The 18,730-nt window shown below is 37.1% G+C and overlaps 3 protein-coding genes across 3 annotated transcripts; 1 reads left to right on the top strand and 2 right to left on the bottom strand.

The window, feature by feature from the left end:
* The first annotated feature begins 167 nt into the window (after positions 1 to 167).
* lim2.5 (lens intrinsic membrane protein 2.5) lies at positions 168 to 4,281 on the top strand. Its single transcript, XM_086077660.1, has 5 exons — positions 168 to 328; positions 1,743 to 1,952; positions 3,233 to 3,382; positions 3,467 to 3,601; positions 4,100 to 4,281. The coding sequence occupies exons 2-5, from the start codon at positions 1,778 to 1,780 to the stop codon at positions 4,159 to 4,161; spliced, it is 522 nt and encodes a 173-aa protein (XP_085933786.1). The 5' UTR covers positions 168 to 328; positions 1,743 to 1,777; the 3' UTR covers positions 4,162 to 4,281.
* Positions 4,282 to 4,781: 500 nt separating this feature from the next.
* On the bottom strand, positions 4,782 to 13,947 carry vsig10l (V-set and immunoglobulin domain containing 10 like). The gene is made up of 11 exons (XM_086077653.1): positions 13,415 to 13,947; positions 12,580 to 12,909; positions 11,059 to 11,340; positions 10,496 to 10,762; positions 10,012 to 10,251; positions 9,243 to 9,515; positions 7,829 to 7,921; positions 7,110 to 7,334; positions 6,008 to 6,168; positions 5,279 to 5,362; positions 4,782 to 5,200 (listed from the first exon to the last, which is right to left on the bottom strand). Exons 1-11 carry the CDS (start codon positions 13,476 to 13,478, stop codon positions 5,126 to 5,128), a joined length of 2,094 nt encoding a protein of 697 aa, XP_085933779.1. The 5' UTR covers positions 13,479 to 13,947; the 3' UTR covers positions 4,782 to 5,125.
* A 149-nt stretch (positions 13,948 to 14,096) lies between these two features.
* On the bottom strand, positions 14,097 to 18,570 carry etfb (electron transfer flavoprotein subunit beta). The gene is made up of 7 exons (XM_086077659.1): positions 18,431 to 18,570; positions 17,767 to 17,925; positions 17,266 to 17,424; positions 17,129 to 17,191; positions 16,097 to 16,255; positions 15,592 to 15,802; positions 14,097 to 14,489 (listed from the first exon to the last, which is right to left on the bottom strand). Exons 1-6 carry the CDS (start codon positions 18,482 to 18,484, stop codon positions 15,632 to 15,634), a joined length of 765 nt encoding a protein of 254 aa, XP_085933785.1. The 5' UTR covers positions 18,485 to 18,570; the 3' UTR covers positions 14,097 to 14,489; positions 15,592 to 15,631.
* Positions 18,571 to 18,730: the final 160 nt, after the last annotated feature.

The raw sequence follows: 18,730 nt of genomic DNA, 5'->3' as shown, positions 1-18,730 counted from the left end.
GCCATGCCGGCCCCCCGTTAGCCCCCATCCCCGACGGTCCGTGAAAGAAAACGTGCGCCTCAGCAGCTTCCATTGAGCGGCATAGTAGTGCAAGCCTTTGCACATCCCGGCTTTTTCCAGAAGAACCCGCCGCCCCCACCCCACCGGACACCGGCGGCGGCAGCATCCCCAAAACACACCCAGCCCCGCCAACTAAAGGATTTTGCCTCCATCGACAGAAAAGAGGAGGGGATAACTTTTTGGACTTGGGTCTCGGGGGTCCTCTTTCGACGTCGCGCTCGTTAGCCGGCTTCAACTCTCGGTCGCTCTCGCTGCCTGAGGAATTAAGGTAAGGGGGCGTGCTTTTAGGAAAAATGATGTTATGTCAATGATTGCTTGGACTACTAACATGTTAATAATGACTTTATCATTAGCTTTCAAGTATTTTTTGTCGAAATTATGTATTTTAAAAAATTTCATTTTTTGACCTGCTATGCTTTTTAAAAACTGATATGCTATAGATGGAATTCAAAATTGGTGAAATATGAATGAATATTTTTAAGCCTGATAACTGGATGTCAGCTACATTTGAATAGATTTTTAAAAAAAACTACATTTTCTATTAAAAAAGAAACGAACCTTCTAAAATGATGTCAACTATTATTATATTATATTACATTTGAAATTCATTAAAGAGGATCATGGAAGGTTTTTATTTTCTTTTGTGTTTTTTCTTTTTTAAGCTGCAGCTTGGGTGGGGAAATAAGACAATGTTAATTTTTTTAATTCTCCCCTCCTTTCTCCACGTTTTTTGGGGGAATGTTGGTCAGTGTTTTTTGAAGAATTTTCTGAGTTGTTAAAAATAAAACAAAATAAAAATTCCTCTCAATGCATTTCCATGGACATCAATTACATTGGATCACATTTTCACTATTCGTGTGTGTGTTTTTTTTCCTCCTCCTAATATCCTTGGGATCATCTTGACCCCATTCACCCCTAGGGTCAAATGTGTGACAACAGGAGGGAATCATACTATTCAAAATAATATGTTAAATAAGTTACATTATTACAAGATTCACCCCTAGGGTCAAATGTGTGACAACAGGAGGGAATCATACTATTCAAAATAATATGTTAAATAAGTTACATTATTACAAGATTTAAAAAAAAATAATTATAACTTTTTTTTTTACAGTGATTTTATTTTATTATATAATTTTGCATGTATTTACTTTGAATTATTTCCACAATAATGATATAATGAATTAGATAAAAAAATATTCATATTTTTTTAAAATAATGTAATGTAACAACAACAAAACATACAATTAATAAAACTTTTTTTTTTTTATCACACTACTGTATTTAATTGTTTCATTTACATTTTAGTTGACAATGCCACAATGCTTGGCAACTACCTCATCTTTTTTTGTCTTTTTTCAGGAGTGTTTTCACTTTTTCTAATTAAAAGACAAAAATCCTAAAAGAAAAATGATCCAAAAAAGGATAAGTGGAGGTGAGGCAGATTGATAAAAATTAAAACATTTTAAAAAATCAACAATTTGTCAGTTATATTTGAAATACATGACAAAATCAATGGAAAAAAACGCAAATAAAATAAAGAAAAAAAAACATTGAATTTTATTAAAAACTATTAAGCTGAACAGTAACAAACGATACACAAAACTGGCTAGTAAATATTGTGTAGTCAGTGCATGAATGAATGAGATCAGGGCTATGACGACTCACCTCCATATTCCCAGGAGCCTGAAGAAGCCGTCCGAGGCTCCCGCTCACGATGTACAGCTTCATGGGAGGGGGGCTGTTTTGCGCCATCGTGGGGAACATCTTGCTGGTGGTCTCCACGGCCACAGACTACTGGATGCAGTACCGCCTGTCGGGCAGCTTCGCCCACCAGGGCCTGTGGCGCTACTGCATGTCGGGAAAGTGCCACATGCAGACGGACAGCATCGGTAAGGGGCGGGTGTGATTGTAAGTGTGATTTCGAAAAATAAAATAAAAACGAAAATATAATTATAATTATGGCGAAAATGTCCTTCGTTCTAGTTTTTGGTCATTCATTTAATACATGAGCCTTTGGGGATGATTTTAAATGCGATTTTAAATATATTTATTTCAAAATTAACCAAAATAAAGACGTTTGAAAGTGTGTCACACTGAAGTGATGTTTTCATTTTTCCAGGGTGTTTATTAAATATTGTGCACAAGTAATAAGTATTATAAATAAATAACAATGAAAACTAATACTGAAACTAACTAAAACTAAACAAAATCTAAGCATTTAAAAAAAACTAACAAACAGAACCACTATGAAAACTGTTTAAAACTCACTCAGTTGAAATAAAACTCAAAAAATAATAAAAAACTAACTATGAAGTAAAATTTCCAAACTATAATAACCCTCGGGTGTGCACACTTGTGCAACCTCATTACATTAAAATGTTTACCGGTATTTTGAAATATTACTTGTCACATTATATCACAAATAAGAGATTCGAACAGGGGTGTGTAGACTTTTTATATATCTTTTATGTCTTTATATAAGTGCTATTTAAATTTATTAAAAATTAGGGGTTTCAGGCAATTAAAACTTTTAATCGTAATTAATCGCATGACTTCAAAAGTTAACTCACGATTAAAATTTTATATCTGTTCTAAATGTACAATAGGTTTTCATACTCTTGTTAACATAATACTGGATTTTTTTTTAAGTAATAGAAATATGGCTGCATCTTTTGGTTGGTTGATACAGTCATTTCATAATAATTCATAAATTGAGTTAAAATTTAAAAAGATGTACTGTACGGTAAAAACGTGTAATTTTGATTTGTGTTGAGGTCATTTTTCTGCCACTAGATGGCATAATTGCATTTGTAAGACATTGGTTACAGCTCAGTGCATTTTTATTTTCATATTAAGAGCTATATAATCTTTGTGAAATTCTGCAAATTTTTTAAATTATAAAATACAACTTGACCCCACAAATATATGCATTATTTTTTAAATATATTACTGCAAAATGTTGACGTGGACGCGTCTGCTGCGTTGCGACTGGAATTCCCCCACTACAGGCTTTTTGAGTAAGGGGTGGTTAAAAAAAATTGTAGCGTTAACGGAACATTAAATGAACGCACTCATTTTGACACTGCTATTAATAGCAAACATTTATTTGACGTAAGCTTGGTCGAGGAACAAATGAAAAGCAAGATTTCGTACCTTGTTTTGTTTGCAGCCTACTGGAACGCCACGCGCGCTTTCATGATCCTCTCAGCCATGTCCTGCTTCGCCGGCATCATCGCGGGGATCCTGTCCTTCGCGCACTTCTCGGCCTTCGAGAGGTTCAACCGTTCCTTCGCCGCCGGCATCATGTTCTTTGTGTCAAGTGAGTGGCTGCCAAAAGAAATCAAGTGACCTTATTAAATGGCGTTGTCCGAGTTTCAAAGTGTCACTTTGTTACCGGCTGTAGCGCTGTTCGTGTTGCTGGCGATGGCCATCTACACGGGCGTGACGGTCAACTTTCTGGGCAAGCGCTTCGGTGACTGGCGTTTTTCGTGGTCGTACATCTTGGGATGGGTGGCGCTGCTCATGACCTTCTTCGCAGGTACTTAGAAAAAAATATCTAAAAGGATCAAACGTATGAACTGACAGATGAAAAGGCAATTAACTCATTCACTGCCATTGACGGCTATAGACGTCAAAAATTATTTTCAACTATTTCTGTTAGTTAATTTTTTTTCCTACTTTTGTTAACAAGAGAATGAAAACCTAGAATTGTTTTATTGTACATTTAGAACAGATATAACATTTGTGATTAATCATAAGTTAACTACTAATCTTTTCTCTTTTTTTTTTTAAATCGCCTCAGGTGATTAAATGTTTTTATTGTAATTAATTGCATGACCTATAATAATAATAGTTAACTCACGATTAATCACAAATTTTATATCTGCTCTAAATGTACAATATTTTTTTCTAGGTTTTTATACTCTTGTTAAGAAAAGTGGAAAAAAATTTAAACTAATAGAAATAGCTCAAATTAATTTTTGACGTCTATGGCAGTGAATGAGTTAATGATGTTTTTTTGTGTTTTGTGCTGCAGGTATATTCTACATGTGTGCCTACAGGATGCACGAGTGCAGACGAGTGGCTGGCCCACGTTGAACGCTAAGCATGAACGTGTGTCCGAGGACACCAAAGATGACGATCACAACCGCTTGCCGGTGGAAAATACACAAGAGAGCTTTAAAAAGCAATAAAATTGGGTTTATCTACAAACTAAAATGCTTTTTTTTCTGTAAAAAGGTCAAAAGATTTTTTTATAACTAATAAATTGAACACATACATGGTATTTAAAACAAATATTAAAACTAAATATTTGTACACGTATGCATATTTGGTTTTTATCATGCTATATACCACAATATCGTCCCCAAATTTCTACAAAAAACATTTTTTTAAATCTAAAGATGTAAAACACTTTATATTTAAATATTGAACAAAACAAATGCAAATAAAAGTACCCAACATTTTTTAAATTTATCAAAAATATTTTTATATATTTTTGAAATACTAATAAAATAATGTTACACATAAAAGTACCAACATATTTCTTTAATTTTATATTCAAAAAAATATTTTTAAAGTATACAGTACATATTTTATAAATAAATTTAAATCAATGTCAAATTAAAAAATGACAACAATTTCATACTAATCAACAAAATTATTATTTTTTTTAAACCCAATAATTCCCCCCCAATAACGTTAATAAACATTCAATACATGTTTTCCATGTGAAACGGCGTGAAATGGCAGAACCACCCTAAAACACAATATTAGAAAATAGTGAGAAAAAAAGTTTTAAAAAAACAAACAACCAACCTCTGAATATTTAAATCCATATTTTTATTATGGTAATAAACAAAATAAACTGTCTTGAAAAAAACATTCAAATTCAAAACATTTATTCACATACTGATACTAATTCACAAACTAAATATGGTCACAAAATGTGGCGTGTAAAAATTCGATCGTGACAAAATGTTCTGTACTAATAGTGACTATATAATACATACATTATAATACAAAATGAAAAATAAAGCCTACTGTACAAAACTCCATTGGCTCAGACTGTTGTCGCAACTCTGACGGGCGGCGGGGGGACGAAAGTGGGCGGGGCTACTGAAAGACTAGACGGCGTCTGCAAGACAAGAAAGTACTAATTGTTTATGATGTTTAAAGAAAAAATGAATGTGGCAAAGACGATCGGAAGGAGCACCTGACGCAATCTGTTGTAGTCGGGGCTCGTCATTGCGCTTCCTGTCAACAGATTGTGAGGTGTCTGTGTCTGGGTGGTGGTTACCTGGGAACAAGAGAAGAAAAAAATACGTTTTTGGTCTGTGGCAGGGTTATTAGAGTTTTGGAATTTTTCATTTGAGTTAGTTTTAATTCGTTTTCAGGGTGGTTCTGTTAGTTTTTATTACTTTTAGTTATTTCATAAATGCGTAGTTTTAGTTTAGTTTCAGTATTAGTTTTAGTTAAAAAAAAAAGTGTATTACTTGTGCGCAATATTTAAAAAAACACCATGGGAGCAACGTCATCTAAAGGTGCTTTTCTATTGGCTGCTGCTAGATGAAGTCACTTTTGTGTTCAAATGTCCTTATTCTAAGTAATATAAAAAATAAATCATCCCCAAAGGCTCATGCATTAAATTGATTACCAAAGACTAAAACAAAGGACATTTTTGCTATAATTATAGTTTATTGTTTATTGGAATTTTAGTTGAGTTTTTACGTTAGTTTTAGCTAACTAAAATAACCTTGGTCTGTGGTAACTAACCTCCACGATTAGCAATGAAAAACATTTTTAGGGGAGCATCATTTGCTCACATTTTTTTGCTGTTAGTGACAGTCTCTACATTTTACTTTAATGGCAGCTAGGGATGATGGGTAAAAAAAACACCCCCCCCCCCCCCCCCACGCACACACACACACACACGGCTCCTAACCTTCTCGGCGGCTCTGGACACCGGATATCTTGTCTGGCGTCTTTTGGCTCTGCTCCAGTAGATGAAGAAATAGATGAGGCCGCACATCAAAAGCAGGAAGAGGAGGCTGCATGGGATTCCGGCTGCGATGCCCGCAATGGCCGGACCGCTCAGACCCCCGGCTGGTAGCCACAAAAGACAAACAAAAAACAACAAGAACAACAGAAACAAGTGCTGTAAAATTAACATAATAAACGTACTGGATTGTTGACAGCAAAAATATCCACCATGGTGTTTCTCCACATTTAACGGAGAGCAGATATCAAAGCAACTGTGAGGCCATTTAAGCCAATCAAAAGCCTGAAGAGAGTCACTTCTGGAAAAGGAACAGGAACCATTGCCAAACTAACATTTGAATGATTTTCCAACATTTTTATTTACTATAGAATATACTGTATATTGTCACAAATAAGGATATCAATACTATTAGTTTCAATTTAATTTTTAAAACATACTTACAAAAACATACAAATTTAATGAAAACGCAAAGTATTTTTTGAAATACTCCTACCACACAGAATAACAAAATATTATATAAATATTGGCACAAATAAAATATGAAAAAATGTCAATATAATAATTGTATTCTAAAATATATGTAAACTATGGATATTTCACAATGTCTTTAATTATACTGCATTAAAACAAATATATAAATACTAACACATTTTAACATTTTAATTGTTAACTATATAATCGAAAGGTTTTAATTTTAATCTAAGTTTTAAACCAAAATTCATTTAAAAATGATTTCCACTATGATAATTAGTAAAAATGAAAGATTCCAATAATACAAATTTAAATTTTAAATAGGAATTAGTGAACTATTCATTTTTAATAACTTATTTTAGCTTTTTTTTTAAACTTATTTTTAACTTACTATACAATCATCCAAAAAATATATATAAAAAAAATACACATTTTAAAATCTTTGAATGTAATTACCAAAATAAATACTGTCTCAAAATGATTAGCATCGGCAGCTAAACATGATTTGAATAATAACGTATTTCGGACAAATTTATGACATTAAATATCATTGTCATGTAGTGTATTTGCATACCCGGGCCGATCCGGAGTGCTTTTGTCGGCTGGCCCTCGGTCATCAGAGCTCTAGGGAGAACCCGGAAGCGATACGTGGACTTGGAATCCAGGTGGAAGATGTCGGCACTGCGGGCCGTTCCGGGTTTGGGCAGGATGGTGCGGAATGAGTCACCGCTGCCTTTGGACTGACTGACGTTGCCGTCGCCACTCACCAGGGCCGGTCCGCTCATCTGGATGTCAAAACCTACATTAAAACGTGTCCATATTCAGTTTCTATTCAGTGCTCGGGGAGCCACAACTGACTGTCAAATCAAGGGGATTATTGCTTTTTGATAGAATAGTATGATAAACATTTAGATCGTAAACATGCAGGTATTCAGTATACAACTCAATTTCATTTCAGCGCTCCAACAAATACATGGAAAAGTACAAGAAGTTTCTATTCAGTGCTCGAGCAGCCACAAGTATTACGTAAAAAAAGAAAGAAAAAAGAACCCTAACCATTTTTTTTCCTCAAATTTTGATGCTGGCTTTACATGAGACACTTGTGACGTGCGGTTCACTACACTTTGAATGTGTTTCTCCAAAAACATGATACTGCTAAATGACCGAATGTTTACACAAAATATTTATCCACACGTTGCGTCTTTCCTACGCACTTTTGCTGAGATGAACACATTGCAACGAGTCAGGTGGGTTGCAACAGTGGCAGATCATTATTATTATTTTGTTTTTAACCTGTGACGATAGAGGTGGGCGGGACTTCCCAGGTCAAGGTGACGATGGTTCCGTCCTTGTGCGGGAACAAACTGAAATTGGAGATGGACGGCTCTAGATTGGGAGTAAGGAGGCGGAGTCAATTGTCAACAGTGAAGCACTTTGTTCCACAGCAACATGCAAGTGCAGGTATTCTCACTCCATCTGAGGCTTCTTTGTTGTCTTTCACTTTGGGAATGTGAAGTTTTTGAAATTAGAGGAACAACACAATAGAAGCTTTATGCTCGAAAATCCTTTTAATATTGGCTGATTGACAAGTTAGTATTCCAAGTATGTTAATAAAATTTAAAAAAGAAAAACTCATTGAACCACAATAATATGTTTTTTAAGAGAAATAAAAGTAGTAATAATTAGGGGTGTCAGGCGATTAAAATTTGTCATGGTAATTAATTGCATGACTTCAAAAATTTGCAATCGGAATGCAATCTTCAATAGTTAACTCGCAATTAATCGCAAATTTTATATCTGTTCTAAACGTACAATAAAATGTTTTCATGCTCTTAAAAGTGGATACAAAATGTTTAACTAATAGAAATATGGCAACATCTTTTAGTGATTGATACAGTAATTTCATAATAATTGAGTTAAAATAAAAAGATGAACTGTACTGTAAAACACGAGTGCGATATTGATTTGTGTTGAGGACATTTTTTTCTGCCACTAGATGGCATAACTGCATTTGTAAGACGTTGGTCATATTAAGAGCCATCTAATCTTTAACATGAAGTAACTCGCAAAATACTGCACATTTATCAAATTGTAAAATACTACAAATATATGCATTATTATTAAATTTATCACATGGACGTGTCTAATGCGTTGCGACTGGAATTCCCCCAGTACAGGCTTTCCAAGTAAGGGGCGGCCATTAATTGCGCGCTAAAAAATTTTTGTGGCGTTAAAGGAACTTTAAATTAACTCAAAATTAGCGCACAAATTTTGACACCCCCCCTAGTAATATTACAAGATATTTGTATTTTTTGGGGGATAAATATAGCAATTTAACTGGGAATTTAATTATATTTTTAGAGAAAAAAAGGCAGAAAATTACAATAAAGAGGTGTTCTTTTTCAATGAAAATACATTATTTTATCAAGAAAAAGTGGCAATATTATGATATTATAGTATTCTTGTTCAAAAAAGAAAGTTGTAATACCAAGAGAGTAAAAAACGATTACAGGAAAGAAGTTGTATTTTGTTATGCTATTAAACAAAAATCAAAAACTTCTTCTTTAAAAATTGTTTTTTCATGTATTTAATTTGAGGAGTAAAAGGCATAACACTCGATGACAAGTGTCACGGAATGGATTGCGTTAAAACTTTGGTGGTTTCAACTTCCACTTCCACCAAAAAATTAAGTGGAGTAGCAGACTACCTTGCAAGTGGACGAGCTTGCTGCGGCCGCCCAGCGGGTTCCGGCAGGTGCAGGTGTAGTTTTGCAAGAGGAGCACGCTGACGTTGCGATGACGGATGTGGAGGCTGGTGGTGTCGTCACTGATGAGGTCGCCGTCGATGACCGGCTCGCCACCTCGGAACCACGACACCGCGGCGGGGGGCGTGGCATGGCTGAGGCAGCGGATGCTCGCCACTATTTTGCCATCAGAGTCCACGTCGGTTCTCACGGACGGGAGGAAGTACTGCGGGCTTTCTGGGAGGGAGAGTCAATATTACAGTATTTATATTTGACAGTTATTTTTGAGAAAAATCCTAATATTACTGGATTTTTTTTCTAGGATATTACGGTTGTATTTTTTATACAGAAGGCTTTGATACAGATTCTGACCTGAAGAGGTCGCTTAAAGCAATGGTAGTTATTACGAAAAATGGCCAGCAGGTGGCAGCAGAGTATAAGAGATCAGCCAGGGTCCAAGTTGCAACAAGCTCTTTTTCAACAAGTTTGTGAATAATGATTAAACTTAGCTATATTCTAAAGCGAATTGCTGCAAAACGGAAACAAATACAAATATACTTTTTTTTCCCTGATAAAAGAAGAGGCTCTAATCTTTCTTTTGGTAGGTTCCATTTTTTTTTATAGCAATAGAACAGAATATTCTGTGGATGGACCTTGCCAAATCAGTCAAAATCCAGTAAAACAGCTGGGAGCGAAGGTGGTTGCTTCAGTGAAAACGTCACCTAACACCTACCGGCCGTAACGATACACTTGCTGTTTTCCGCTGGATGTTGTGCCTGGCAAGTGACAATTTTCCCATCCAGTTCGCTAGACGCATTGACGGACACGGTGAAGTTTTCCAGGCTGCTGCCGTTACCGAAATCCAGGAAAGACAGTCTGGCTGCCGGCGTTCCGCCCGACCACTGGCAGCCGTACTGCAAGCTTCGGTTGTCTTCAGACAGCACAGAACACTGCGGATTTCCTGGTGGTCTATCTGTAGCGGCGGGGAACACGTTTAAAGTAATATCACAATTTCCACGTTTATACCAAAACATTACAACATAATATAATTTTACAGTGTTGTCAAAAATGAACAATTATACCATTATCTCTCGAAAGAAATCCGATCTTATTCTGGTATGGTGACAAATAGCGATTTACAAAATGCTAAAGCCCGCATCCCACTGATGGTAACAAACTTTTTCTTGCTCGTTCAAGGTCGTAAAAAGTCAACATACCATAAACATTTAGCGTGACGGTCTGCTGTCGTTGCGCTCCTGTCATTTGGTTGCGCAACTCACAGGTGTAAAGGCCACTTTGACTGATCTGCACTCGGGTGAGATTCAGCACACCCATGTGGATACCAGACAGGGTCTCGCCGCCAAACATCCACGCCACGAGGGGTTGTGGTGACCCATCTGCCTGGCAGGACAGGGTGAGCGAATCTCCTGGTACGTAAAAGTCCTGAACTGGGCTGATTTGGATTCTGGGCTCATCTGGACCATCTGGAATTTGACCCAAAAGAGGACTTTAGAACTGAATTGAACTGAATAACTACAAACAGGCAGATTCTGTTTCGTTAAAACATTTAGTGTTTTAAATCGAAGAGTAAGAATTGTCTCTCAGCAGAAATGACGTCAAGCTGGGGAGACTTTTTCCACTTTCACTCAAACCAATGCAACCCTGTTTTTCCACATGATCATAATAAAGACATCGAGGCTTTTCTTTTTACATTACGCGCAGATTACGTTGCTTTTACACCAAATGCGAATAAATCTATTTGAAAGAAAACAAAGCATACACAAGACGGTGACGTTCAAGTGAAGCGTCACACTGCTGAAGGGGTTGCTCAATGACACCGTGTACTGTCCTGAGTCGTTCCGGCGGGGCTCGCGGACCGTCAGGCTGCCGGGCCGCAGCGAGTAACGCGAGCCGCCTTCTCCTTCTGCTATGCGGAGGCCATTGAAGGACCACAGCTGCCGTTCCGCCATGCCTCGCAGCATGCCATACTGCAGCTGGAACTGCTCGCTGTCCTCTTTGATCAAGTCAGGCAACGCCGTCACCGTCACATTCTGGAAGAGTTCTGAGGGAGAAAAACATCGACTTCGATAAATGTAGGAATAGTGTTAGTATTAGCAGTCAACATTTTTTTTTACAGTAAAAGAGGTAGGACTGTAGTTGTGGAAAAACAATAGTAACATTACACATTATCATTTTATTTTTCCCGTTAAAGCAACTGAGAACAGATCCTGATTTGCAGACAGCTAAGTCAAATATATACATTACGATTACAGTATTGGAGTAAGAACAAAAAAGTACAAAAAGAAAAAGGTTTTAATATGATGAGAATAAAGCATATTTTTTGGAGAAAAAGGAGAAATAGTGTATAGTTGCATTATTTCCTATGAAAATAATTTCTGATTTTATTTTTAGATGAATGTCATTATAAAATTAAACATGTGCTACTTTAAGAAAATAATAGAGTGGGGTTAAAGTGTATTTCATGAACAAGATGCAATTTTTTTTAAAGGCATATTTAAAATTTAAGTTGGATTTTATTTTATTTCATTTTTTTTGTTGTTGAAAAAATACAATTGATTTAAACATGATTAAAGACTTTTTCAGGGGAAAAAAAGTAGGAAATTATAAGATCATTTTCAGATTTTAGTTTTAGAAAAAAGTTTTTGAATTGGTCCACGCCAGATAAATTATGATTGTGTGAAATATTTAAAAAATATAATATATAAAAAAACTTAAATTTGTAGGTAAAGTATTTTTTAGTAAGTAAAAATGCATTTTCTTGGCATAATACTTCAAGATTCAGTGACATTGTATTTTATTTGTAAAAAAAATTCACATTTTTTTTTTTTTTACGTAAAAGTACATGACAAGTTTTTTTTAAGTAGTCACATTACAAGATGTATTTATTCAAGAAAAAATCCTAGTATGAGGTTAAAGGCATATTTAAAAAAAACAAAAAAAAAACAAGATTTATAATAATTTTCAAAATGTTTAAACATGAGACTATAAAAAAAACATTGAGAATTGAAAAAGCTGTCCTGCCATTGGTTCAGAGCTTTCAAGGACCAATAGGATATCTTAGCTCGGCATGCAGTGAACATGTCACACATCAGTGAATGTCGTGTATGAGCAAGACACAAGATGCTGCATCCAAAGTCCTATATTAGCGTCAGAATTAATGGTATCGGCATGTTACTTGTTAGTACGCACCGATACCAATACCACTGATTTAATGCAGTATCGGGGCCTCTGCCGATACGAGTATCGGTATCGGAACAACACTAATAAAAAGCAGGCTTACCAAAAACCCTGAGAGTGAAATTGAAGGAGTCCGTGCCAAGTCCAGACTTGGTCATCTCCACCTTGTAGTCTCCATCGAAGCCAAGGGGCACGCGGACAAAGCTGAGGGATCCATTGCGTTCTAGTCTCAGCACTTCCCTGTATTCTTCCGCTACGTCCGGGGGCCCATCTGAACCCACGGTCCAGGTGACAATGGGCAGACTGCCTTTGAACCAGGTCACCGCTGGGTCCGGTGCCCCGCTGAAGGACACGGCCAGGGTGAGGTTGGCACCCGCGAGAGTGTCCACCCGGCTGGCTCCCAGTGCGGACACGAGCAGCTGCCCGTTAGCATCTGATGTTTTGAAAACATTACTTTTTAATCATTTGTACACAAAATGTGCCTGCGAGCGAGCTTATTACAATTTGGATTAAAAAAAAATAATTGTGTATGAAGTGCTACTTCCATGAGTGAAAATGCTTTTATTGTATTTATAGGCGCTCACTTTTTATTTTTTACAACTCTCGGTTCCACTTAAGAAAATAGAAGTTGCTCAATCAAAACCCCTTGTATGTACCGAAAGCCAAAAGGTAAGCAGAGCTTCATTATATTTTGGGCAAATTAAGGGGCATATACTTGATTGCTCGGAAGTTGTCTTTATTGTTTAAAGTGCTGCCTCCGTTGGGGAAAACGATTCTCACGTCTCCCAATAAAAATGTCACATTTTCGAGTTAGTGATTAAGTTTTTAAGATTACTTTTTTTTTTTTTTTTAAGCCTTACGTTTTGTATTTAAATGTACATCTACTAATAACTATCCTGTAAATTAAAATTTAAGTTAAAAAGTTGTACAGTACTTACCAGGGAAAGCAAAACCCAAAACAATCATCAAGACTTGACCACATAATCCGTCATGCCGTTTCATTTTCCAGAAAAAGAAAAAAATGCTGGCCTTTTGAAAAGCATCAAAAAGCCATTGCCAAACTGAAGAAGTATTGAGCAGGTGTGTGTAAATGTCCTTGAGGGGAGACAGAGGCGTCACCTGAGCATGGGAACAGCATACCTGTGCTGCGCCATGTTGAAGCCACGCCTCTTGTGGAACTTCGGCCAATCATGCAACACTTCAATGTACCTGCCTATTGGATCGCATTGAATGGTGTGTGTGTGCGACTCATGGAGTCAGCGTAAGAGAGGTTTGTAATGGCAACAATTGCTGTGGCTGAGCTGTAGTACAAAATAATGAGGAGGAATTCAATTCAATGCAATGACATTGATATTTGGTTTGTTGGCATAACGGACTGATTTGGGAAAATGCCATTTTCTTTACAACAATACGTTCTATGTGACCCGACTAGCCAAAACGCAATATATTCTGATAATATTGCATTTGTGGAGTATAAATTAAGCAGAAAATCAATTTTATTAGTTGTTAGGTCAACTTGGATTTATTGTTCATGTGTGTGCCATGTTGTTCTTTGAAAGAAGAATGCACAATTGTGTTGAGGTTCTTGCGTTGCAATTGACACGACTAATCACAGCTGAATTTGATTATGAAAAAAAAAAACAAAGCCAAATGCTGCTTTATTGCCATGATCATGTACAATTGAGGCGCTTGTGGTAAAATGTTCAAAGTTGGATGGTAGTGAGAGACACTGTCCTGGAATCCAGCGAAGATGCTTGCATACGCGACACGCTTGTCGCTATATACTGTATTTACAATCATTTACAAGCATGCCGCGCGCGGCCAAATGTTTATCTTCAGCAATTGATTTGTGAGAAGAACGCACGATGGTTGTGTATTGACTCCTGTGGTGGATTCCAAGCTTATAGTACAGATGTGACGATTAAAAAACAAAAACAAAAACAAAAACAAAAACAAACGTCATTAAGGTGGTATGGCTCTGCAACAGCAGGACAGTGTTTCTCAGTACTTGTCCTGTGAGAGAGAAACAAGACGGGTGCGCACAAGTATTACACACAGCCACAATTCAAAATAATTATTAAATAAATTATAATAATTTGGAAACGGTGCTCTTTGTCAAACATATCAACTGTACAAGCAATATTATTAAATGTCATACAAAACATTCTTAAAGTGGAAGTCAGCCTTATTTTTTATTTTTTTTACAATGATATGTTACATGTGACCTCACTAGTCTAAACATGACATTCTGATTAATATTACATTTGTGGAATATGAGTTATGAAGCAAAATCCAGCAGTTTTTATCCATCTTAAGGGGCGGCCATTTTGCCACTTGCTGTCGACTGAAGATGAAATCAGAGTTGCTCAGGCAACAACCAATCACAGCTCACCTGTTTTCTGAAGCTGCGCTGTGATTGAATGTTACGTGAGACCTGGGCAACAATGATGTCATCTTCAGTTGACAGTAAGTGGCAAAATGGCCGCCCCCTGAGATGGATAAAAACGGCTGGACTTTGCTGCTTAAGTTATATTCCAACGCAATATTAACCAGAATGCCATATTTAGACTAGTTGTAGATAATAGAACATATTGTCAAAAAAACAATTCCAAATTGTAGTTGGACTTTAGAGGTTCCAATGTACATTAACTCATTCACTGCCATCGACGGCAAAAATTCATTTGAACTATTTCTATTAGTTTAGCATGTTTTTCCACTTTTATTAAGAGTATGAAAACCTAGATTTTTTTTTTGTACATTTAGAACAGAAAATTTGTGATTAATTTTGAGTTAACTAGTCATGCGATTAATTACGATTCATTCTTTAATAATCTTTTCTTTCTTTTTTTAATCATGTGAGGAGATTAAATATTTGTATTATAATTAATTGCATGACTTCAATAGTTAACTCACAATTAATCAAATTTTTTACATCGGTTCTAAATGTACAATATTTTTTTTTCTAGGTTTTCATACTCTGGTTAACAAAAGTGAAGAAAAAAAAAGTTAAACTAATAGAAATAGTACAAATGAATTTTTGACGTCTATAGCCGTCAATGGCAGTGAATGAGTTAACTCTCTTTGACTTCAACTTGTGCAATCTCCCGCCACTTACCTTGCTTTCATATTCTACGCTCTGTTGGGTTCCGCCCTCGTTATATGCTGCCCGTCTCCTTTAGTTTGCCCACCAAGTCCTGAACCGTCTCCACTTTGATGCCAGCCTGCCTCTGCGGAGGCTCGTCCACCCGCAATACTTCCAGACGGGACGTCAGATCCACGCCCAAATCGGACGGTTTCATGATGGATATTTTCTTCTTCTTGGCTTTCTGGAGGAAAGGACAACACAAACGTACCAGATATTTAAAGAAGATGATATTACAAATATACACACACACACACAAGAATGCCAGCGCAATAATGTTATTAGGACTCATATTTCGATATTCTGTAACTTGCGTACTAGAGTCCGTCTGTTTGTGTTGTTTAGCAAGAAGGAGTGAGCATATAAGATCGCTAAGTTAGCTTCTCATGCTAGTTAGCTAACCACATGATTGCAACTCATGATCAAGAGGGTAGAGTTAGTTATTAGATGCTAGTGTGGGCCATTTCTCAGTCCCTACCATGATATTAGGCAGGGTGGCGTAGCGAGGTGTGTTGAGTCGGAGGTCTGCCGTGATAACGGCGGGCGTGTTGATCTTGATGGTCTCGAGGCCGCCGTCGATCTCGCGCACCACTTTCATTTTGTCGCCTTCCAGTGTCACTTCTGAAGCAAAGGTGCCCTGCAAAAAAAAATGAAAGCTACGTTTAAAACACTAGATATCTATTACATGCAATATTCTATTATATTATGATGTCACAATTCACCGAAATGGTCAAAGTTACCTTTGTCCGTTATTTTCACACTTAAAAAAATAATCAAACTGTAAAAAAAACAAAAAAACGGTAACTTCTTTATTCACTTACAATTAAGAATGTTAATTTGTTGTCGTGTTGCGATACAAAATTATTTCTGGCTGCTTGTCTCCAACTTTCAGGTCAATTTATTTTTGTTAAAATTACAGCATAAAAAACAATACTAATACTGTGGTAAGTAAATAGGAATAATGTTAATAGCCTCAAAATGTGGAAATATTTGTTGAGTCCGTCCTGCTGTGCGCTTATGTGAGTCAACGGCTTTGCCTGTAACAGTCATAGTGCGCCATCAGCTGGCCAATGTGTGAACTTCACCCCAATATGTCCAGAAAACCTTTGAACTGTTCTGTGCTGGTTTGTGCAGGATCACTGCGGTTCTTTCAGTTCATGTTGATAAGTTTGCTTGGACTCAGGCAGTGGTTATCACAGATTTTACCCCAAGTATGACCTCAAGAGATACATGTAGTGCTCATAAAAAAAAATAAAAAAATTTGGACTTAATTAAAAGATTGAATCCAAATGTATTGTACTTTAAAAAGTTAAATGCAACAACTTTAAACAGCAAATTTATTGTACATTATTTTAAAAAGGTTTAAGACACTGTAACCTGGTGCACAAATTTTAATCCAGCAATACTTTCGTTATCAATAAAAGGAAGCCGCATAGCACATTTTGAGAATCACTTGGTTAGGATACGCCACACATTTATTTAAACTAAAAGCAAAATTGTGAGTTCTGACCTGAGGCCAGTCCAGTAGGGCTGCTGTCATTTGTCCCGTCTGATTGCAGTCATCATCGATGGCCTGTTAAATTCAAATACAATGTGATAGAGCAGCAAGTGGCAGCGGGAACGCATTTCTGTTGGTTTTTTTTTAACCTGTTTCCCAAGAATTACAAGCTGGGCCTCCTCCTTCTTGGCCAATGCAGCCATGATCTTGGAGACCTGCAGGGGGCCCAAGTTTTCGTAGTCTTTGCCAGACACCTCCACGTGGATGCCGCGGTCGGCTCCCATGGCGAGGGCGGTGCGGATGGTCTCCTGAGAAGGGATAGATGTTGTAGATTTGGAAAGAGATTGGGTTGGCCGCTTAAATCAATTAGTTTTTTTTTTGTTTTTTTTAAGAGTTCCGCAGTTCAAATTGTGTCACTCATTTGCACTGCTTCCAATAAGACCACGGCTGTGAACAGAGAAAAGGTATTTTACACAAGTGCAGCCAGTTTCTCTGGAAGAAAAACTGATAAAATAAAAAATTATAAAAACAATAACTCACAATTAGGCTTATTTAAGTTGTATTTAATGGGATGTTTTTTCTCTTCAATAAGCTGAATGGTCTCATTTAGTGCTTCATAGTATGGCATATTTTAAGACGGCATGCACCACCTGCGCCTGTTGTGGTCCACAGCTCACTGCCACGACCTCCTTGATGAGCTTCTTCTCCTTCAGCCTGACCGCCTCCTCCATGGCGATCTCGCAGAAGGGGTTCATTGAGTGCTTCACGCCATCGGTCACCACGCCAGTCTTGTCTGGCTTCACCCGGATCTGAGGGTAGCGAGCAAAGGAAAACGGGCAGAAGAGTCACAGTGAAGAGTGTCAGCCAATAAACACCATACAGCGAATCAATATATCTGTGAAAGATCATCCAGTGATCACAGGAAATTATCCAAAACAATTAACTTATGAGGCAAAAATCACCATTAAATCAGTATACAGTGTCTCGTGAGATTTTTCTAATATAGATTACGCTGGACCAGATAATATTGCTTGATTTGACCCTTTCCACTTGTGTCTTGGGCTAATTATCACATTTCATCTCATTGCAGTAAGAAAAAGCTCAGGAGGCAAATCTCTTAGGAAACATTATAATCACCGCAATGTACATGATCAATTATTCGTCCAATTAAATGTCTGCTTTCCAACATATGCCACATTTTGTGCAAGGCTCGCTTTAAGCATGCGGACGCTAGCTAGTAGAACACAAAGTCAAGCGCCCAAACGCCTTCATAAAAATAATTCAAAATATTATATGACTAAATATATTATTTACCTTAACTGCGTAGTCAATGACACGCTTGACACCTACGAGAACGCGACCAGACATGGTAGGTGAAACGTTGGGAAGAAGTTGTGAACAGCGGACGTAACCGAGTCACCGCCAGTGAACCTTCACCCAAGAGGAGTCGGGAGTTATTTTAGGGTAACATCAGGAAGAGAAGCGGGGGGCCGCCTACCGATTCGACCAATGAAAAGCGGCCATTCGCCATTAACTCGGCGCTTATTGGCTGAGCTCACCTTGCGCTTTTGCTAACTTTAAAAAAGTGAAATCAAGCCGTATTCTGTCAACGTA

The sequence above is a fragment of the Leptonotus elevatus genome, chromosome 6, assembly GCF_054856555.1.
Source record: "Leptonotus elevatus isolate MCC_2025b chromosome 6, RoL_Lele_1.0, whole genome shotgun sequence".
In the NCBI taxonomy this organism is placed as follows: Eukaryota; Metazoa; Chordata; class Actinopteri; order Syngnathiformes; family Syngnathidae; genus Leptonotus; species Leptonotus elevatus.
The sequence above is the reverse complement of the archived record's forward strand: the minus strand, read 5'-3'. Positions and strand labels throughout refer to the sequence as shown.